Raw genomic sequence first — 21,945 nt, 5'->3', positions numbered from 1 at the left:
CCACATGGTAAGTGGATGAGCATTCAAAGGACAGAAGGGAGTGTGATGTGTGTCCCGCCAGTCCCTGGTCTGCAGACGCCCTCGGACTGGGCGCACCTGGGTCCCATGGATTGTCTGGACCTGGCTCCAGTGTCCTCCACCCTGTGGCTCTTGGAACAGCAGCACTCGGCCCACGTGCTGGTATCGAGGGGCTCCCGAGGCCAGCAACGAAGTCTTTTCCCGGGAGGGCAGCCAGGTCACGGTGTAACCTGAGGAAAGTGTGTGGGGCGTGGAGTTAGGAACACAGGATGCTGGAAGAACACCCAGCAGGAGAGGGGCAGGGGCCCCAGGGAATTGGGTTAGTAGCAGAGATGCATGGAAACAGCTGAAGACCTTCTCCTGAGAAAAGCATCCATGTGCTCCCAGCCAAACAAATCCTGCCATCTTGGGGATGGCATGTCTTCAACTGTGGGTGACATGCACACCCAGGGAAAAGCAGCTATGCACAACAAGTGGAGCGTGGAGCCTCTTCTGAGCCTCAGTTTACCTGAGGATTAGTAAGGAAGACTCCATTCTTTCTTCTTTTTTAGAGACAGAGTCTCGCTTTCTTGCCCAGGCTGGAATGCAATGGCGTGGTCTCAGCTCACTGCAACCTCCGCCTCCCGGGTTCAAGCAATTCTCCTGCCTCAACCTCCCAAATAGCTGGGATTACAGGCGCCCAGCCACCACACCCAGATAATTTTTTGTATTTTTAGTAGAAACAGGGTTTTGCCATGTTGGCCAGGATGGTCTCAAACTCCTGGCCTCAGGTGATCCACCCACCTCAGCCTCCCAAAGTGCTGGGGTTACAGGCATAAGCCACTGTGCCCGGCCTCTTTTTTCTTAAATAATAAATTAAAATGGGAGTCCAGGTGCGGTGGCTCACGCCTGTAATCCCAGCACTTTGGGAGGCCGAGGCGGGTGGATCACAAGGTCAGGAGATGGAGACCATCGTGGCTAACACGGTGAAACGCCATCTCTACTAAAAATACAAAAAATTAGCTGGACGTGGTGGTAGGCGCCTGTAGTCCCAGCTACTTGGGAGGCTGAGACAGGAGAATGTGAACCTGGGAGGGGGAGCTTGAAGCGAGCTGAGATTTCGCTACTGCACTCCAGCCCGGGCGACAGAGCGAGACTCCGTCTCAAAATAAATAAATAAATAAATAAATAAATAAATAAATAAATAAAATAAAATAAAATAAAATGGTATATATTAGTCAGAAGAATGCAAAGTTGGCATGGATATTAAAAATAAAGCATGTCTGGGCCAAGTGCAGTGGCTCACACCTGTAATCCTAACATTTTGGGAAGCCGAGGTAGGAGGATCACTTAGGCCAGAAGTTTGAGACCAGCCTGGGAAACATAGTGAGAACCTGTCTCTACAAAAAATTACAAAAACTAGCCAGGTGTGGTGATGCACACCTGTGGTCCCAGGTACTAGAGAGGCTGAGAGGCAAAAGGATTGCTTGAACCCAGGAGTTCAAGGCTGCCTTGAACTACGATGGTGCCATTACACTCTAGCCTGGGTGACAGAGTGAGACCCTGTCTCTAACAAAATAAAATAAAGCAGGAAACTTGAAAAATTTTCATGCTTAAAGATATCATGTTGCCGGGCGCGGTGGCTCACGCCTGTAATCCCAGCAGTTTGGGAGGCCGAGGCAGGCGGATCACGAGGTCAGGAGATCGAGACCACGGTGAAACCCCATCTCTACTAAAAATACAAAAAATTAGCTGAGCATGGTGGCGGGCACCTGTAGTCCCAGCTACTCGAGAGGCCGAGGCAGGAGAATGGCGTGAACCCAGGAGGCGGAGCTTGCAGTGAGCTGAGATAGCGCCTCTGCACTCCAGCCTGGGTGACAGAGCAAGACTCCGTCTCAAAAAAAAAAAAAAAGATATCATGTTGGCCGGGAGCGGTGGCACACGCCTGTAATCCCAGCACTTTGGGAGCCCGAGGCGGGTGGATCACCTGAGGTCAGGAGTTTGAGACCAGCCTGGTCAACATGGTGAAACCCCATCACTACTAAAAATACAAAAAATTAGCTGGGCGTGGTGGCGGGCACCTGTAGTCCCGGCTACTCAGGAGGCTGAGGCAAGAGAATCAGTTGAACCTGGGAGGTGGAGGTTGCAGTGAGCTGAGATCGCGCCACTTCACTCCAGCCTGGGCGACAGAGAGACTCAGTCTCAAAAAAAAAAAAAGAAAAAAAAAGATATCATGTCAGTGTCAGGCTGTCTTCATCTTCAACTTCCTGTAATGAGGTTCTTTCCTTTAAGATACCAGGACAACCTCTATTGAATGTTCGAGGAAACACTGCAGGAAATTGGACCCAAGATTGGGCTAGAGCCAGGAGCCACCAGCAAGAATCCTCTGAGATGAGTCACTGACCCCATCTGATGGTCTCTGTGCAGAGCAGTTAAAAGTGAGTGAAGAAAACAGAGCTGTCCAAGGCCCTACAGCACATGGAAGGAAGAGTGAAGAGACGGAACCGCTTCCCTATTGTCGTATGGAGTCTGGAAGCACAAGGGTTAAGAACTCCAAATTCTTGAACTCCATGAGATAAGGTTTAAATCCTAGTGCTACTGTTTCCTAGCTGTGTAGTCGTTAAGTAAATTGCTTCATGCCTCTGTGCCTCAGTTTTCTCATCTACAAAAAGGGAAGAGGCTGGACATTGTGGCTCACGGCTATAACCTCAGCACTTTGGGAGGCTGAGGAAGGGGGATTGCTCAAAGCCAGGAGGTCAAGGCAGCAGTGAGCCAAGATGGTGCCACTGCACTCCAGCCTAGGTGACAAAGTGAGACCCTATGTCTAAAGAAAAAAAGAAAGGAACAGTACCAATCTCATGGGTGTGTTTTGAGAGTTAAATAAGACATGTATATAAAATGCTTAGTGCTACACTAGTGATAGCTAAACTGAGATCTGAAGGATAGTAGACACTCAGGATTCTGTTTATTTATCTATCCACATATATGTATATATTTATGTGTGTGTATAGTGGGGTGGGTGTCTAACTAGAGATTCAACTTTTTTTCTTTTTTCTTTTTTTTTGAGACAGAGTTTTGCTCTGTCACCCAGGCTGGACTGCAGTGGTACGATCTCGGCTCACTGCAACCTGTGCCTCCAGAGTTCAAGAGATTCTCCTACCTCAGCCTCCCGAGTAGCTGGGATTACAGGTGCATGCCACCATGCCTGGCTAATTTTTTGCATTTTTACTAGAGACGGACTTTCACCATGTTGGCCAAGCTGGTCTCGAACTCCTGACCTCAAATGATCTGCCAGCCTCAGCCTCCCAAAGTGCTGGGATTACAGTGTGAGCCACCACACCCAGCTAGAGATTAAATTTTAGAGTCATTTCTTCTTTTTTTTTTTTCACTGCAATCTTAACCTCCCAGGCTCAAGTGATCCTCCCATCTCAGCCTCCCAAGTAGCTGGGACCACAGGCATGCACAACTATGCCCAACTAATTTTTTTTTTTTTTTTGAGACAAAGTCTCTCTCTGTCACCCAGGCTGGAGTGCAGTAGTGCAATCTCGACTCACTGTAACTTCCGCCTCCCAGGTTCAAGTGATTCTCCTGCCTCAGCCTCCCAAGTAGCTGGGACTACAGGTGCGCGTCACCACGTCCAGCTAATTTTTTTGTGTTTTTAGTAGAGACGGGGTTTCACCATGTTGGCCAGGCTGGTCTTGAACTCTTGACCTCAGGTGCTCTTGGACAATTCAAGAGGAGGAAGCCTTAAAAAGGAGTGGCCAGTCCTCTTACTAATAAGGCACGTTGTTTTAAAATGTGCCTGGGATTTAATATATAGGTGTGACTGATGATACAGAGAGTCACTGTCATTGAAAGAAGTTTACTAGCCACAGTTCCAAGAGGGAGTAGGCACTGGATGCCATGCAGGGTCAGACAGGGAAACACTACATTAGTGGAGAGGCAGGAGGAGCCAGGGAAGAGCATGGCCCAGAGCTCTTCTTGTGGTTTCCACAAGGAAGGGTGGCGAGCTAGGTTGGCAAGTTCAAGCAAGTTTAGGATTGCACAGTTTGAATAATTTTGGCTGGCTCTGGGCTATAGCGGTGGCCTCTGGTTGACTGATGCCTGGCTCTGAGCTGATTTAGGGCAGAGGAACTATTGGCTTATTGTGTAAGGATTAGACAAAGGAGGTGGCTGAGGATATGGGCTCGGAATTGGCTGGTTTGCATATAAAAGGCCTTTTTTTTTTGTTTTTTTTAGACAGAGTCTCGCTCTGTCATCTTGGCTGGAGTGCAGTGGCATGATCCTCAGTTCACTGCAACCTCCGCCTCCTGGGTTCAAGCGATTCTCCTGCCTCAGCCCCCTGAGTAGCTGGAATTAAAGGCACCCGCCATCATGCCCGACTAATTTTTGTATTTTTAGTAGAGATGGGGTTTTGCCATGTTGGCCAGGCTGGTCTCGAACTCCTGACCTCAGGTGATTCACCTGCCTCAGCCTCCCAAAGTGCTGGGATTACAGGTGTCAGCCACTGTGCTCGGCCCTGTTTGTTGAGACAGAGTCTTGCTCTTTTGCCCAGACTGGTGCGCAGCGGCGTGATCTCCACTCACTGCAACCTCCTCCTCTCAGGTTCAAACGTTTCTCCTGCCTCAGCCTCCAGAAGAGCTGGGACTACAGGCATGCACCACCATGCCTGGCTAACTTTTGTATTTTTAGTAGAGACAGGGTTTTACCATGTTGGCCATGCTGGTCTTGAACTCTTGACCTCAGGTGATCCACCTGCCTCAGCCTCCCAAAGTGCTGGGATTACAGGCATGAGCCACCAGGACCAGCTACAAGGCATATTCACAGGCAAGTTGTTTACTATCTCTAGGAATTTGCCTACCCTGGGAGAGGTAGTCTCTTCAGGATTAGCACGGCCCCAAGTTGTCAAAGCATCAGAAAATACAGACAATAAATTATGAATGTTATAGCCATATTTAAACTCTGACTTTGTTCATGCTGGTTGCTTAACTGCTTTCATTATTGTTTTGGAAGCCAGGCTGAGCGACCATCTGACCTCAACAACCAGAAGATCCCAGCAGAAAAGAGAAGTACTCACCCAAATAGCCTGCTCTCACTTCTGGTGTCAATGGTTCATTCCCAATAAATGTGTCATCCTGCAGGTCTGCCTTCAGGTCGAGAAAGCCCCCAGCCCAGTCCTTGGCTCCTACTGCCCCCACGACTGCATGGCCCTGCCCAGGGAAGGAGATGAGCGGGTCAGCTACCCACCGACCCACCCCCCAGAGCCAACTGCACTCCCTGCAGCCCATTGCTCCAGCCCAGCACGCACCCTGCTGAGGTCAGCACTGATGCCGCTGGAGGACAGCTCCATGTTGAAGGAAGTCAGGTCCTGTTTGCTTGTGCCTGGGGAACAAAGCAGAGAACAGGTGAGACCCAACAGCAGTAAATGCAGTGAAAAAAATTCATGGCAGGACGGGGAAGAAGTGAGGTATTTACTTCTGGGTAAGGTAGAAGGCATGCATGTGAGGGTCAGGCAGACCCAGGAAGTGACTTAATGCGGAGTTGGCTTTTACCCTGGGAGTCCCAGATTTGTTTGTTTTTTGTTGTTGAAACAAGGTCTTGCTCTGTTGCCCAGGTTGGAGTGCAGTGGCGCAATCACAGCTCACTGCAGCCTCAACCTCCCAAGCTCAAGCAACCCTCCCGGCTTAGCCTCCTGGATAGTGGGGACTACAGGCACACACCATCACACCTGGCTAATTTTTTTTTTTTTTTTTGAGATGGAGTCTCTCTCTGTCGCTGAGGCTGGAGTGCGGTAGTGCAATCTCAGCTCACCACAGCCTCTGCCTCCTGGGTTCAAGCGATTCTCCTGCCTCAGCCTCCTGAGTAGCTGGGATTATAGGTGCACCACCATGCCCAGCTAATTTTTGTATTTTTAGTAGAGATGGGGTTTCACCATGTTGGCCAGCCTGGTCTCGAACTCAGGTGATCCACCCGCCTCGGCCTCCCAATGTGTTGGGACAATGACAGGTGTGAGCCACTGTGCCCAGCCTCCAGATTTGAATATCCAATTACTCATCTCTGTGTGTCCAAGACTCAGCTCTTGGTTTCTGCTCTGACTCAGGCTTCTCTCTTCAATGAATGGCACCCCCACTCACCTAATGAACCATGCTAAGAAACCAAATCCACCTGGAGTCTTCTCTTTCCTCCATCTCATCTCCAACACATCACCAAATCATGATACTCCTGCCTTTGAAATACATCCTTTTTCTTTTTTTTTTTGAGACAGGGTCTTGCTGTGTTGCCCAGGCTGGAGTGCAGTGGTGTGATCATAGCTCACTACAGTCTCAAACTCCTAGGCTGAAGAGATCCTCCTGCCTCAGCATCCCAAGTAGCTGGGACTACTGGTATGCACCACCGTGCCTGGCTTATATAGCTTCTCCTTAAGAACTCTTCACTGGCTGTGCGTGGTGGCTCATGCCTGTAATCCCAGCACTTTGGGAGGCCAAGACAAGCAGATTACCTGAGGTCAGGAGTTTGAGACCAGCCTGACCAGCATGGTGAAACCCTATCTCTACTAAAAATACAAAAATTAGCTAGGCATGGTGGGACATGCCTGTAATCCCAGCTACTTGGGAGGCTGAGGCAGGAGAATTGCTCGAGGCTGGGAGGCTCAAAAACAACTGGAGGTTGCAGTGAGCCAAGATCGCACCACTGCTCTCCAGCCTGGCTGACACAGTGAAACTCTGTCTTAAAAAAAAAAAAAGCCAGGCACAGTGGCTCACACCTGTAATCCTAGCACTTTGGGAGGCCAAGGCGGGCAGATTACCTGAGGTTAGGAGTTCAAGACCAGCCTGGCCAATATGGTGAAACCCCGTCTCTACTAAAAATACAAAAAATTTATCTGGGTGTGGTGGCAGGCGCCTGTACTCCTAGCTACTTGGGAGGCTGAGGCAGGAGAATCGCTTGAACCGAGGAGGCTGAGGTTGCAGTGAGCCAAGATCACACCACTGCACTCCAGCCTGGTGACAGAGCAAGACTGTCTCAAAAAACAAAACAAAACAAAACAAAAAACCTCTTCATGGGCTGGGCACAGTGGCTCACGCCTGTAATCCCAACACTTTGTGAGGCTGAGGCAGAAGACTTGCTTGAGCCCAGGAGTTAAAGATCAGCCTGGGCAATATAGTAGAAACTCTGTCTCGGCCGGGCGTAGTGGCTCATGCCTGTAATCCCAGCACTATGTGAGGCTGAAGCAGGAAGATTGCTTGAGCCCAGGAGTTCAAGACCTGCTTAGGCAATATAGTAGAAACTCTTTTTTTTTTTTTTTTTTTTTTTTTGAGACGGAGTCTCACTCTGTCGCCCAGGCTGGAGGGCAGTGGCACAATCTTGGCTCACTGTGAACTCCACCTCCAGGATTCACGCCATTCTCCTGCCTCAGCCTCCCGAGTAGCTGGGACTACAGGCGCCCGCCACCACACCCGGCTAAGAAACTCTTGTCTCTACAAAAAATTTAAAAATTAGCCAGGTGTGGTGGTGTGTATCTGTAGTCCCAGCTACTCAGGAGGTCAAGGTGGGAGGACTGCTTGAGCCCAGGAGTTTGAGGCTGCAGTGAGCCGTGATCGCACTACTGCACTCCAGTCTGGGCAACAGGGTGAGTCCCTGTCTCAAAACAACAACAACAAAAAACTCCTTCATGATTTCTCATTGATCTTCACACTGAAATCCAAACTCTTTCTGAGGGCCTGGAAGACCCTTACCTCCCTGCCAACCTTCTCTCTCCCTTCCTCACTGCGCTTCGGTCACACTGAACTTTTTCCATTTTCCTGGCATGCCGAGCCCTTTCCCTACCCCTGGCCTTGCACCTGTGCTTCTCTCTGCCCTCATTCCACCTTTCTCACATTGCTGTTTGAATCTCATCTTTCATATCTCAGCTTAAAAGCCAGTTGAGAGTGAGTTTTTTAAAAAAACTTTTTTTTAAAAAATCACTTTTCATTTTTATTAATTATTTAGACATGGCTTCTTGCTATGCTGCCCAGGCTGGACCATTGCTGCTGCTTTTTTTTTTTTTTGAGACAGTTTTGCTCTTGTCACCCAGGCTGGAGTACAGTGTCACAATCTCAGCTCACTGCAACCTCTCCCTCCTGGGTTCAAGTGATTCTCCTACTTTAGCCTCCCAAGTAGCTGGGTGACCTCAAGTGATCCGCCTGCCTCAGCCTCCCAAAGTGTTGGGATGACAGGCGTGAGCCACCACGCTCAGCCCATTGCTTCTTTAACTGAACCGAACACCAAGGCTGTGTCCTAGCGAAGGAGACTTTCCTGTAGGAATCACATATCTTTCAGTCAAGTAAGCTTCCTGGGGAAATGCCCTCCATAACCAGTCCTCCATCCGGTGACCACAATATAAATCTTCTCTTATTCTAGGCCAGGAAAGAAGACTTGTGGGTTCTTTACACTGGCCCCTGCCAGCCTGCCCTTCTGAAGTAATGTGGAGCCTTGGATAAGTGACAGCAAGACAGTTGAGCAAGAAGGGGGAGGAATTACATTCACTCTGCAGGGCTCAGATCACACCAGCAAGACATAGGTCAGTCCTAGATCAACCTGAGCTCCAAGAGAAGATGGAATTTCAGAAAGAAATATCAGAGAGGGCCGGGTGCAGTGGCTCACGCCTGTAATCCGAGCACTTTAGGAGGCCGAGGCGGGCAGATTGCTTGGGGCCAGGAATTCGAGAACAGCCCGGGCAACATAGCGAGATCCCTGCCTCTACAAAAAATACAAAAAATACAAAAAAAAAAATTAGCCAGGTGTGGTATCACACACCTGTAGTCCCAGCTACGTGGGAGGATCACCTGAGCCTGGAAGGTCAAGGCTGCAGTGAGCTGTGATCATGCCACTGTACCCCAGCCTGGGTGACAGAGTGAGACCCTGTGAAAGAAAAGCAAAAAAGAAAAGAGGCTGGGCGCAGTGGCTCACGCCTGTAATCCCAGCACTTTGGGAGGCCAAGGCGGGCAGATCACGAGGTCAGATCGAGATCATCCTGGCTAACACGATGAAACCCCGTCTCTACTAAAAATACAAAAATTAGCCAGGCGTGGTGGCTGGCGCCTGTAGTCCCAGCTGCTCGGGAGGCTGAGGCAGGAGAATGGCGTGAGCCTGGGAAGTGGAGCTTGCAGTGAGCAGAGATTGCGCCACTGCACTCCAGCCTGGGCAACAGAGCGAGACTCTGTCTCAAAAAAAAAAAGAAAAGAGAGAAGAGAAAAGAAGAGAAGAGGAGGGGAGAGGAAGGGGGAGGGGAGGGGAGGAGAGGGAAAGGGAAGGAAGGGAGGAAGGAAGGAAGGAGAGAAAGAAGGAAGAGAAAGAAAGATCACAGAGGCTGCTCTCAAATGACCCTCTCCTAAATTCCTTCTAAAGGTCTGTTTTATTTAGGCAAGCCCTTGGCACAAGATCAGATATTCAGTAAGTGCTTATTATTCTTTTTGTTTCTAATATGATGTCCCGGGGAGGTTTTTTTTTTTGTTTTTTTGTTTTGTTTTGTTTTGTTTGAGACTGAGTCTTGCTGTGTTGCCCAGGCTGGAGTGCAATGGCACATCTCAGCTCACTACAACCTCCGCCTCCTGGGTTCAAGCGATTCTCCTGCCTCAGCCCCCTGAGTAGCTGGGATTACAGGCATGCACCACCAAGCCCAGCTAATTTTTGTATCTTTAGTAGAGACGGGGTTTCGCCATGTTGGCCAGGCTGGTCTCGAACTCCTGACCTCAGGTGATCTGCCCACCTCGGACTCCCAAAGTGCTGGGATTACAGGTGTGAGCCACCGCGTCCGGCCATTTTTGTTTTTTGTTTTTTATTTTTTGAAATGGAGTCTTCCTCTGCCACCCAGGCTGGAGTGCACTGTGGTGCGATCTTGGCTCACTGCAACCTCTGCCTCCTGAGTTCAAGCGATTCTTGCGCCTCAGCCTCCTGAGTAGTGGGATTACAGGCACCCACCACCACACCTGGCTATTTTTTGTATTTTTAGTATAGATGGGGTTTTGCCATGTTGCCCAGGCTGGTCTCAAACTCCTGAGCTCAATTGATCCACCTGCCTCGGCCTCCCAAAGTGCTGGGATTACAGGTGTGAGCCACCGAGCCCGGCCTGATGTCCCAGGGGAATTTCTTTATGCAGACTCCCGAGCCCTCTCCCAGGGCCTGCCACTCACCCTCAATGACATAGATCTTCTTCTGCAGCTCAGTGAATAGATCTTTCAGCTTCTCAAATGTGTCCAGAATTTTCACAAACTCGCTCGCGGGTTTTGATGCAAATTTGTGGAGGGTCTCCTGACTCTCCTTGGTCTGAAAATGCTTTCCAATCTGTGAGGGAGTGGAGAGTGAGGAGCTGAAATCCCCCAAACCTCAGTCCAGTTTGCTATTATTTTCACAAGAGTCTGGCCCTAGGGAGAAAGGGGCTTGGGGTTCAGAAAGAGGAGAGGGAAGATGAGATGCAGGAAGCAGCAGGGGCCCTACCCCGATGATGTAGCGGATGATGTCTTTGGCCGCATCAATGTTGCCACTGTCAGTGGCCTCCCCATCCGTGATGATGATAAGCACTTTGGTGGCATCTGGCCGGGCCCCCAGCTCCTCCCGGAACACCTCTGTCCTGTGTCCAGGAAAGGAGGAGATGAGAGACTCCCCCAAACTAGGGCCTGAGGTCTCCTTCCCCACCTGCTCATCAAGTCACCTCCATGCTGGTTACGCAAAAGCCCTTCCTGGATCTCCCAGGCCGGGATTCCAAGCCTGCAGCAGTCACCTCTAAACCTCTTTGCTGCCACCCCTTTCCTTCTGGACCAGTGGTCCTCACACTGCATCCTGGGCAGTCCAGAGGGTGTCCCAGAGCCCATGGACAGGAGGAAGAGGTTTTGTGAGGAATGACTCTGGGCTTCCTACCCTCCATTGCAACCACATGGCCACCACTCTTTAATCAGCTACAGATGTTGATCCAAGTGAGATTTCAATGTGGAAGAGAGGGTCCTACAGCTGAAGAAAACTGGGGAGTCACTCTTCCAGAGCAAGCTCTTCCAGCACCTCCTCTGCCTTCCCATAGTCCACAGGCTGCCTCCGGATCTCTACCATAGCAGTGAACCTAGTGAATTACCGTGACTCATTTCTCTGTCAATTTTCCCCCTAAACCATGAGTTCCTCAAGGAAAGGACCATGTTGGATTTGTTGCTGTATCTCTGGCTCCCAGCACAAAGGAGGCGGTTGTGCATGTGAGATGAAGGAGGGAGAAATAGTGTTACAGCTCTTTTAGAATTTGTCTAGCAGGCTTTCTGTTTTTTGCTAAAATCCTCCACCCTCAAAAAAATTAAAAAAAAATAAAGAAGGGAGAACTGAACACCAGATGGGCCAAGGCTAAAAACTTCTGCCCTGGGAGTTCCAGACCATTCTGGGCAACATAGCGAGACTCCAACTCTACAAAGATGAAAACAATTAGCCAGGCATGGTGGTGTGTGATTGTAGTCCCAACTACTCAGGAGGCTGAGACAGGAGGATCGCTTGAGCCCAGGAGTTTGAGACCGCAGTGAGCTAGGATCACGTCACTGCACTCCAGCCTGGGCAACAGAGTGAGACCTTGACTCTAAAAAAAAAAGAAAAAGAAAATTCCTGTTTTGCCCACAGCCTTCCTCTGAGCAAGTTGGGTTGGCCATAGCTCTTGCTGGAACAGCAGCAAGGTGTGAACCGTCTTACCCATGAACACCTGCTGTCAAGACCTCTGGTTCTATCTTGGATGCAAAATGCTTCTCCAATCTCCATCCACACAGACATGGGCCTGTTGCGGGTCCTGTTCATGGATTTCCACCCTGGTTTATACAACCATTGTCTCTCATCTGGATTTTTCAGTAGCCTTCTAACTGGCCCTATCGCTTCCACCCGCCCTTGCCCCTTCTACAGTCTAATATCAACCCTGCAGCCAGAGGGATCTTTTAAAAAACATAGATCATCACTCCTCTACTCAAAACCTCTAATGACTTCTCATCTTACTCAGAGGAAAGCCAAAGTCCTCACTATGGCCTCCAAGTCACTAACCCATCCAGACCCTCATGATCTCTCTGACCTCATCACCTACTATTTTCCCCCCTCACTTATTTCTCTCCAGCCACATCGGTGTCCCGGCTCTTCTTTTTTAATTTATTTTTAATTTCTTAGAGTTAAGATCTTGCTCTGTTGTCCAGGCTGGAGTGCAATGGTGTGATCATAGCTCACTGCAGCTTCAAACTCCTGGCTCATAGGCCAGGTGTGGTGACTCACACCTGTAATCCCAGCACTTTGGGAGGGTGAGGCAGGTGGATGACCTGAGGTCAGGAGTTTGAGACCAGCCTGGCCAACATGGTGAAAGCCCATCTCTACTAAAAATACAGAAAAAATTAGCCAGGCGTGGTGGCACAGGTCTGTAATCCCAGCTACTTGAAAGGCGGAGGCAGGAGAATGGCTTGAACCTGGGAGGTGGAGGTTGCAGTGAGCCGAGATCATGCCATTGCACTACAGCCTGGGCAACAAGAGCGAAACTCCATCTCAAAAAACAAAAACCAAAACCAAAAACCAACCAAACAAACAAAAACTTCTGGGCTCAAAAGATCCTCCTGCCTCAGCTTCCCAAAGCCCTGGGATTACAGACTGTGCACCTGGCTTAGACTTTCTCTTGGATTTAATTAGTACAGAGTAGATTTCTGTTACGTACAACCAAAAGAATCTGCAGTAAAATTGTTCCACTTCAATTCAGACAATAAACTGCCCCTTGCTGTACCTACCTACTGAGTTCCCATGCCCTGCAGCTGGAAGTGGGTAGATCACCCAGAACAAATCACAGGACACGCGCTCTCCTGCAAAAGGGAACTCACGCGACATAATTGATGGCACCAAAGGTGTTGGTCAACAGCAACATGTGCTTTACATGCTTCAGCAGAGCATCAGGGTCCTTCCGTTTAACATAATCTGAGAAATCAAATTCTGTTTTGTAGCTTGTGGAAAACTGAACAGCAGCAAACTAGAAAAGGAAGGAAGAAATGACATTCAGTTATATATCCCTTTCCATTTGTCTGTTCCAAACTCTACTTCTTTTTTTTTTTTTTTTTTTTTTTTTAGATGGAGTTTCGCTCTTGTTGCCCAGGCTGGAGTGCAGTGGCACAATCTTGGCTCACTGCAACCTCTGCCTCCCGGGTTCCAGCGATTTTCATGCCTCAGCCTCCCAAGTAGCTGCGATTACAGGCACGTGCCACCACACCCGAATATTTGTGTGTGTGTGTGTGTGTGTGTGTGTGTGTGTGTGTTTAGTAGAGACGGTGTTTCACCATATTGGCCAGGCTGGTCTCGAACTCCTGACCTCAGGTGATCCACCTGCCTCAGCCTCCCAAAGTGCTAGGATTACAGGCATGAGCCACCGTGCCCAGCCCCAAACTCTACTTCTTCTTTTTCAAAACAGGGTCTTGTTCTGTCTCCCAGGCTGGAGTGCACGGTCACAATCATAGCTCACTGCAGCCTCAGCCTCCCAGGCTCGAGCCATCCTCCCTCGTCAGCCTCCGAAGTAGCTGGGACTTCAGGCATGTGCCACCACACTTGGCTAGCTTTTATTTTTTGTAGAAATGGGGTCTTGCTATGTTGCCCAGGCTGGTCTCGAACTCTTGGCTTCAAGTGATCCTCCCAGCTAAGCCTCCCAATGTGCTGGGATTACAGGTGTGAGCCACTATGCCTGGCTCAATCTCTTCTTATGCAGGACCTGGGCAACCCAACTCCACATCCTTGCCTCAGATAATTCTTTTGAAAATGAGGCAATATACAAATAAACACAGAAATAAAATGAAATAAACCTTGCTCCCTCATGTAACACTGTGTGTTGAGCTCCTGTTTTCTGGGTCCACCTATGTCACTGATAGGGATGGGTTCCAGCAGCCATATTTCTGCTGAGTGACCCTGCTTAACTAGATACAGTTGGCTGGGCCGGGGATCAACACCTGACTGAAGCTACGCCAGCCAGAACCTCTTCTCTGAGAACTGGAAATTTGCAAAGGGAGGTGTTGGTTGAGGGGAAGGTAAAAAACCCTCTTGGAACTTTAACACATGAACTTAGGAGCTTTCCATAGGTCTATGTGGTCTAAAGGCGCTAAGGGAGCCAGTCTACGGAGACTGAGAAAAGAGAAGAAGGAAGCAAAGACGCAAAAAGAAACAGAAATGAGAACTAGCTGGGCACAGTGGTTCATGCCTGTAATCCCAGCACTTTGGGAGGCCAAGGCAGGAGGATCTCTTGAGAGATCCAGGAGTTTGGGACCAGTCTGGGCAACACAATGATAAACCATCTCTACAGAAAATTTAAAAATTAGCCACGCACAGTGGTGCACATGGGTAGTCCCAGCTAGTTGGGAGGATCATTTGAGCCCAGGAGTTTGAGGCTACAGTGAGCTATGATCGTGCCACTATGATTCCAGCCTTGGGGACACAGTGAGACCCTGTCTCAAAAAGAAAAAATGGCTGTGCACGGTGGCTCACGCCTGTAATCCCAGCACTTTGGGAGGTCAAGGTGGGCAGATCACAAGGTCAGGAGTTTGAGACCAGCCTGGCAACATGGTGAAACCCCATCTCTACTAAAAATACAAAAATCAGCTGGGTGTAGTGGCAGTTGCCTGTAATAGCAGCTACTTGGGAGGCTGAGGCAGGTGACTCGCTTGAACCTGGGAGGCAGTGAGTTGAGATTGTGCCATTGCACTCCAGCCTGGGCAACAAGAGCAAAACTCCATCTCAAAAAAAAAAAAAAAAAAAAAAAGGAAATGAGAACTAGAGAGGCTCCTAGAAGCTTTCTACTCCCCAGTTCTTGTCCCTTCCAGAGGCCCAGTTATAGCCATGCCCATAGGCTCTGAGGATTCCACATACTAACATTTCCTTTCATGGTTTAAGTCAGTTCAGGTAGGCATCTATTGCATGCAACCAAGAATCCTAACTAACATTTTTACCTGGTACGAAGTGTTGCTGAGTTTCTTCATCACATCCTTCATGAAGTCCAGAATTTTCTGAAATTCATCTGGCTGCAAGCTCATCGAACCATCAAACAGAAATACCAGGTCTACGTTGCCCTTGATACATTCTGCAGAAGCCAGACGCAAGGGACCCAGTGAAGCATCTCTGGTGTTTGACCTGCCCATGCTGGTTCTCTCTAGGGACAGCCATTTGGAGGTATTTTTACCCAATGAGTCCCCAGTTCCTTACCCTGAAAACCAGGGCGCCCCTGCAGCATGGGACCCTGCAGATTCTGGCGGAAGAGGTAACACAGGCCACTCAGATAGGTGTTCTGGTCACACGTTCGAGACAGCCCAGGGTCACAGGCCTAAAGAAAGCAAAGGCCAAAGATTTGGGTCTCCTATTTGCTATGTGTCTTTTGGGCAACATCAACCAAAACTAGGAACGTTCAGAGTCCTTGTCCCCTTTCTCACTTCCTCTATCCAGCTGGTTACCAAGGCAAGGAATGTCCGCGTCCACAGTCTCTACTGTCCATCCCTCCCATCCTACCAATGCTCTATGCCAATGGATGCTCACCGCCTGTAGGACTGGTGGTGAGTCTGGACTCCTTATCTGGGCTTACACTGGGCATGACCCCACATTTCCAGGTCCATCTTCTCCTAGTCCCAATCTCTCTTTCTGTGTTCCAGCCAAATCAAATTATCAAGATTCCCAGAATATACAGTGCCTCTTTCTTTCTTTCTTTCTTTCTTTCTTTTTTTTTTTTTGAGATGGAGTCTCGCTCTATCGCCTAGGCTGGACTGCATGGCATGATCTCGGCTCACTGCAAGCTTCGCCTCCCGGGTTCACGCCATTCTCCTGCCTCAGCCTTCTGAGTAGCTGGGACTACAGGCACCCGCCACTACACCCGGCTAATTTTTTGTATTTTTAGCAGAGACGGGGTTTCACCGTGTTAGCCAGGATGGTCTTGATCTCCCAACCTCGTGATCTGCCTGCCTCGGCCTCCCAAAGTGCTGGGATTACAGGCGTGAGCCACCGCGCCCGGCCATGCCTCTTTCTTTCTTTTTCCCTTCCTCTCCCCTCCCCTCCCCTCCGCCCCCCCCCCACTTTCTTTCTTTTTCTTTCTTTCTTTTTTTTTTTTTTTGACGGAGTCTCACTTTGTCACCCAGTCTGGAGTGCAGTGGTGCGATCTTGGCTCACTGCAACCTCTGCTTCCCGGGTTCAAGTGATTCTCCTGCCTCAACCTCCTCAGTAGCTGGGACTACAGGTGCCCACCACCACGCCCAGTTAATTTTTGTATTTTTAGTAGAGACGGGGTTTCACCATATTGGCCAGGATGGTCTCAAACTCCTGACCTTGTGTCTGCCCACCTCGGCTTCCCAAAGTGCTGGGATTACAGGAGTGAGCCACTGCACCCAGCCTTTTCTTTCTTTCCTTCCTTCCTTCTCCTTCCTTCCTTCCTTCGTTTTTCTTTTTCTTCTTCCTTCCTTCCTATCTCTCTCTCCTCCTCTCCCCTTCCTTCCTTCCCTCCCTCCCTCCCTCCTTTCTTTCTTTCCTTTCTTTGCTTTCTTCCTTTCTTTCCTTGCTTTCTTTCTTTTCAGGTCTCACTCCCATCACCCAGGCTGGAGTGCAGTGGGACAATCATGGCTCACTGCAGCCTCAACTTCCTGGGCTCAGGTGATTCTCCTACCTCAGCCTCCCAAATAGCGGGGACTACAGGCACACGCCACCATGCCTGGCTATTTTTTTTTTGTAGAGATGGCATTTTGCCATGTTGCCCAGGCCAGTCTTAAACTCCTAGGCTCAAGCGATCCACCTGTCTCGGCCTCCCAAAGTCATTTCTTTCATTTATGACCCTTTCCTGCCAGATTGCAATTTCTTCAAAGTCTGGGCTTGTATCATGGTCATCTTTTTGCTTTGTTTTGTTTTTGTTCTTTTTAGACACAGGTCTCACTCTGTCTCCCTGGCTATAGTGTAGTGGTGTGATCAAGCTCACTGCAGCCTTGAACTCCTGGCCTCAACTGATCCTCCCAAGTAGCTGGGACTACACGTGTGTGCCACCATGCCCAGCTAATGAAAAAAACATTTTTTTTTTTTTTGTAGGGACAGGATTGACCAGGCTGGTCTTGAACTCCTGGCCTCAAGCAATCCTCCAGCTTTGGCTTCCCAAAGTGCTGGGATTACAGATGTGAGCCACCAGCCCGGCCTCATCAACTTTGTATCTCACTCCCCTTCCCCTGTCAGAACCTCGCCCAATGCCTGGCTATAATAGTAGCTAAATAAACAAGCTCTACTTAAATACTGGATGAATATTTCACTCAGTCTTCTATCTCTCACACAGAAGGATGCTGGCTGGGATAAGTTGGAGAGAGCAATGAACTTGGGATCAAATGAGAATTGTATTCAAATCCTGACTCTACCACTTTGCAACCATGTGACCTTGGTCAAGTCTCTTAACCCTTTGGTCCTGTTTCCTCGTGTGTGAAATGTGTACACTGATCCCTATCTCACCGGAGTGTCTTGAGGGGTTAAAAGAAATAAAGTGACCAGGTGTGGTAGCTCATGCCTGTAATCCCAGCATTTTGGGAGGCCGAGGCGGGCAGATCACCTCAGGTCAGGAGTACGAGACCAGCCTGGCCAACATGGCGAAACCCCATCTCTACTAAAAATACAAAAATTAGCCAAGGCATGGTGGCACACGCCTGTAATCCCAGCTACTCCAGAGGCTGAGGCAGGAGAATCGTTTGAACTCGGGAGGCGGAGGTTGCAGTGAACTGAGATCATGCCACTGCACTCCAGCCTGGGTGACAAGAGTGAAACTCTGTCTCAAAAAAAAAAAAAAAGCAGTGTTTCCTAAACTTTAGGCATTTGTGTAATACTTCACAATATCTGCCATATGAGCATACTATTATTTTCTTAATATTTTCCTTTAAATTTTTGTTTAACTTCAGCCTCTTCCTAAGCAATATGATGTAAGAAATTATAAATTTGATGTGCTTGTCATATATTTTTTCTAATAAGCCATTAAATTTATAACCATGAAAACATTAAAAGTTTGTATACCACTAAAAATCATATTGCATATCAATGATCACAGATATTTCATATTTGGAAGAAAAGTGAGGTAAGTTATTGAAAATAGCTGGCTCTGCTGGGTGTGGTGGCTCACACCTGTAATCCCAGCACTTTGGAAGCTGAGGCAGGAAGATTCTTTTTTTTTTTTGAAACGGAATTTCACTCTGTCGCCCAGGCTGGAGTGCAGTGGCACGATCTCAGCTCACTGCAAGCTCCGCCTCCCGGGTTCACACCATTCTCCTGCCTCAGCCTCCTGAGTAGCTGGGACTACAGGCGCCCGCGACCATGCCCGGCTGATTTTTTGTGTTTTTAGTAGAGATGGGGGTTTCACCGTGTTAGCCAGGATGGTCTCGATCTCCTGACCTCGTGATCCGCCTGCCTCGGCCTCCCAAGTGCTGGGATTAGAGGCAGGAGGATTCTTGATCTCAAGACCAGTCTGGGCAACATGGTGACACTCTCTGTCTACAAAAAATATAAAAATTAGCTGGGCATGGTAGCATGCGCCTATAGTCCCAGCTAATTGGGAGGCTGAGGTGGGAGGATTACTTGAGTGCAGGGAGGTTGAGGCTACAATGAGCTGTGATCACGCCACTGCACTCCAGCCTGGGCAATAGAATAATAGAATGAGACCTTGTCTCAAAAAAAAAAAAAAAAAAAAAAAAAGGCTGGTTCATCATTGGTTCTCAATAAACACTAATTGACTCTGATGCCTTTGACCGTCTGTGGGAACTTTTATCCACATTCTTCTTTTCTTCTCTCATTACTTGAATTGAGCTTCACAGGCTCTGATAACACCACTGCACAAAATTCTTACCAAAATGCTTCCATCTGTGGGGTCTGTTGCCAAGGTCATTCCCAAGTACTTGGAGGTATAGTTGGAACCTGTAGGCACCAGAAGGTTGGTCTGGAGGAGCTCAGGCAGTCTAGGTGGGCTGGGGCCAGCCTCAGCTTCCCCAAGATCCCATTCCTCCCAGCTCACTCCCCAGTTACTCACCTCTCAGGGTGACTGGCAGGCAGTGTCCTGTGCCCGACTGGCACTGATAGAGGCTTCCTGTGCTGTTCCCCTCCCCTGGAGCTCCCACGATGACCCTGGTGAGAAATCTCACCTGTGAGAGGGAGTGGCCAAGATCTGTACCCATCTACTCCTGCCTGCTAAGGAGGTTCAGATCTCCTGTCTCATTTCTCCAAGCACTGCAGCCATTCCGCTTCAAGAAGGTGCCTCTGGCCAGGTGGGGTGGCTCATGCCTGTAACTTTCGCATGAGGCCAAAGTACTTTGGGAGGCCGATGTCGGTGGATCACCTGAGGTCAGGAACTTGAGACCAGCCTGGCCAATATGGTGAAACCCCGTCTCTACTCAAAATACAACAATTAGCCTGGCGTAGCGGTGCATGCCTGTAATCCCATCTATTTGGGAGGCTGAGGCAGGAGAATGGCTTGAACCTGGGAGGCACAGATTGCAGAGAGCTGAGATCTAACCGTTGCACTACAGCCTGGGCGACAAGAGCGAAAACTCCGTCTCAAAAAAAAAAAAAAAAAAAAGAAGATGCCTCCGTCCTCATCTCTTCCCTACAGAATCGCAGAGACATAATTCCAAATGCTAAAATCCTAGAAAATTAAGGTTCCTTTGCATTTACAGTCTCTGAGGCCCAGAGAATGATCCGCCAGAATGTCTCATGATAAGTACATTCATTCAATCCTTGATTCAAAAGCCATTCGTGGCTTACCTACTGTGTGCTGGGCGGTGGCGTATCTAAGAAGGGTTAGGAAGAGAGAACAGACTCCTGGCTTCCAGGCGCTCGCAGGGGAGTAAGGGAGTGTCAGGAACCTACTGGGCAATGCGAAGTGTTTTGGGGCTGGGATCCTTCCCTGTTCTGCACTTCCATGGCCTCCCTGATCGCGTGTATCCCGCTTTTTGATCCCTCACTCCTGTCTCTGAGGATTCCCACCACAGGCTCCTCCAGACGGGAACCCCTGGAGAGCTGCCTCGGGCCACCGACTAGCCCAGGCGAGGGTCGGGGAGGCGGCCACCGCCTCGGGGGCTGCCCCAGGGCGGGCATCAGGAGGAGGACTTGTGGGGCACAACTCACCCGTTTCCGACCTGCAGGACGCGGTATCCAAAGTGCCTCCCGGCGCGCGGTGGGGAGAAGCTCCGCGCGCCCCGCACGTCCAGGTTGTAGCTCGAGGCCGGCGCTGAGGAAGGCAAGGGTCGTCAGCTGCGACCGAGGGACCCCCGCCCCTGCACGTGCCCAGCAGGTGGCCGATCCCAGGCCCACCCGGATGTCGCTCCCCAGGCCGCCCGCACCCTGCGCTTCCCCTCCAGGGCGTTGACTTCTGGGAATATGGAAGGAGCAACTCCCGGCCCCCCTAGAGCTCTGAAAGCTCTTCCCAGGGCCTGAGGACACAACTTCCCGTTTGGCCTCTCTGCAAAAAAGGAAGGATGAGAAGTTAGAGGCTCCAGAGAGAGGAGCAGACCCAAGGGGCCCCAAGGCAGAGGGTGACCAAGTTCTTAGGCAGAGGCCAAGATGGGGATGCCCCCGAGCCGGGTGCGCCTCTGCCACCCACTTCTCCTGCGGTCATGGGGCCCAGGCGCCTCCTCCCACAGTCTCAGATTGTAGCTCCCCTGATCCCTGGGGGGCTGCCTCCCCACCCCACCGGGCCAGTCTTTCGGAGCATCTGTAGATCCCAGCTCCCTTCCCCCTCAGTCGGCCTGCCCAGGCGCCCTGGCACACCCAGCTGTCCTTTCCGCCCTGCTTTCTCTCCCCGCATGGAGTTTAGTTCAGAGCATCCTAGAATGTCATGGAGGCCGGGCCTTCATTTGTTTAGATGAAGGGTGTGGGGCTGGAAAGGGGAAAGGACTTGTCTAAAACGCGCAGAGGTGGCCCCAGAACCCAGCACCCTCCTCCCAGCTCTAGCTACTCAATAACTATCTGCCTTTTGTTTGTTTGTTGTTTAAGAGACAGGGTCTTGCTCTGTCACCCAGGCTGGAGTGCATTGGCACGAGCTTGGCTCACTGCAACCTCTGCCTCATGGGATCAAATGATTCTCATGCCTCAGCCTCCCGAGTAGCTGGGATTACAGGCCTGTGCCACCACGCCAAGCTAATTTTATTGTATTTTTAGTAGAGATGAGGTTTTGCCATGTTGGCCAGTCTGTCTTAAATTCCTGACCTCAAGTAATCTGCCCACTTTAGCCTCCTAAAGTGCTGGGATTACAGGCGTGAGCCACCGCGCCTGGCCCCATCTGTCTTTTTAAAGAACCCACTGCCCCTTCTTATGCTCCCTTCTCTGTCTTTGCCTCCACCCCTTGCTTATTTGTTTCTTTTATTTCCCCACTCTCCCCTTTCTCCTTCCAAGATCCCTGGGCCCCATATCCCTAAGGCCAATCCCACTTTATGGGGCAGCTCCTTGTTTACTCCAGCTGCACCAAGCCCTGCAGTTTCTCTGGTCACAGACACATGTCCCTTCCCCTCCCTCCTCCCTTGCCTACCGAAGAAAAAGAACCCAGACAGCAGCGCCATGGCCATCACGGTGATGCAGGAATCCTTCATCCTTCCAGCACTCGAGGGACCTGTGGCCCCAGGGGCAGCGTCAGGAGGCCCGTGGGATTTGCTGGCAACCTAGACAGGGTGAAAGAGGAAAATGATCATGCCCTTTGGCCTCTTACAGTGGTACTTTCTCACAGAGGCAACAGGCTGGTGACACTGGCAGGCGGGGAGGGAGGTGTGCCTGCAGGAGTTGTGAAACCGCAGGGGTTCAGGGAGGAAGTGTAAGCAAGTTAGAGACATTTCCTGTGCCTGCTTGCATTTTCACATCATCCAAAAGCTGACAGCATGTCAGGAAGATGACAGTCTCCACTGCTGTCATGGTTTCTCACTAACATCCCAACTAAGGGCTCTGTAAAGCTCAGCAGAGGACTGGTCT

General features: G+C 50.0%; 1 protein-coding gene and 1 non-coding gene across 5 annotated transcripts in view; one reads left to right on the top strand and one right to left on the bottom strand.

The window, feature by feature from the left end:
- ITGAL (integrin subunit alpha L) overlaps positions 1-21,729 on the bottom strand; it is a 51,204-nt gene extending 29,475 nt beyond the window's left edge. For 2 of the 4 annotated variants that reach the window (XM_034940064.3, XM_034940065.3), the window contains exons 1-12: positions 21,512-21,729; positions 20,113-20,215; positions 19,019-19,113; positions 18,839-18,906; positions 15,199-15,316; positions 14,946-15,076; positions 12,843-12,988; positions 10,471-10,603; positions 10,167-10,317; positions 5,306-5,379; positions 5,075-5,207; positions 97-248 (exon numbers count right to left, since the gene is read on the bottom strand). In XM_034940064.3, coding sequence (XP_034795955.1) covers positions 97-248; positions 5,075-5,207; positions 5,306-5,379; positions 10,167-10,317; positions 10,471-10,603; positions 12,843-12,988; positions 14,946-15,076; positions 15,199-15,316; positions 18,839-18,906; positions 19,019-19,113; positions 20,113-20,215; positions 21,512-21,572 — 1,365 coding nt within the window. In that variant the 5' untranslated portion in view covers positions 21,573-21,729. Of the gene's footprint in view, positions 1-96; positions 249-5,074; positions 5,208-5,305; positions 5,380-10,166; positions 10,318-10,470; positions 10,604-12,842; positions 12,989-14,945; positions 15,077-15,198; positions 15,317-18,838; positions 18,907-19,018; positions 19,131-20,112; positions 20,216-20,327; positions 20,643-21,511 lie in introns of those variants that run through there. The other 2 variants (XM_034940067.3, XM_034940066.3) reach the window with 2 other exon arrangements.
- LOC112437446 (U7 small nuclear RNA) lies at positions 11,235-11,295 on the top strand. Its single transcript, XR_003026054.1, has one exon. It is a non-coding gene; the product is annotated as a U7 small nuclear RNA (small nuclear RNA).
- Positions 21,730-21,945: the final 216 nt, after the last annotated feature.

Source organism: Pan paniscus, chromosome 18 (genome assembly GCF_029289425.2).
Source record: "Pan paniscus chromosome 18, NHGRI_mPanPan1-v2.0_pri, whole genome shotgun sequence".
Taxonomy (NCBI): Eukaryota; Metazoa; Chordata; class Mammalia; order Primates; family Hominidae; genus Pan; species Pan paniscus.
The sequence above is the reverse complement of the archived record's forward strand: the minus strand, read 5'-3'. Positions and strand labels throughout refer to the sequence as shown.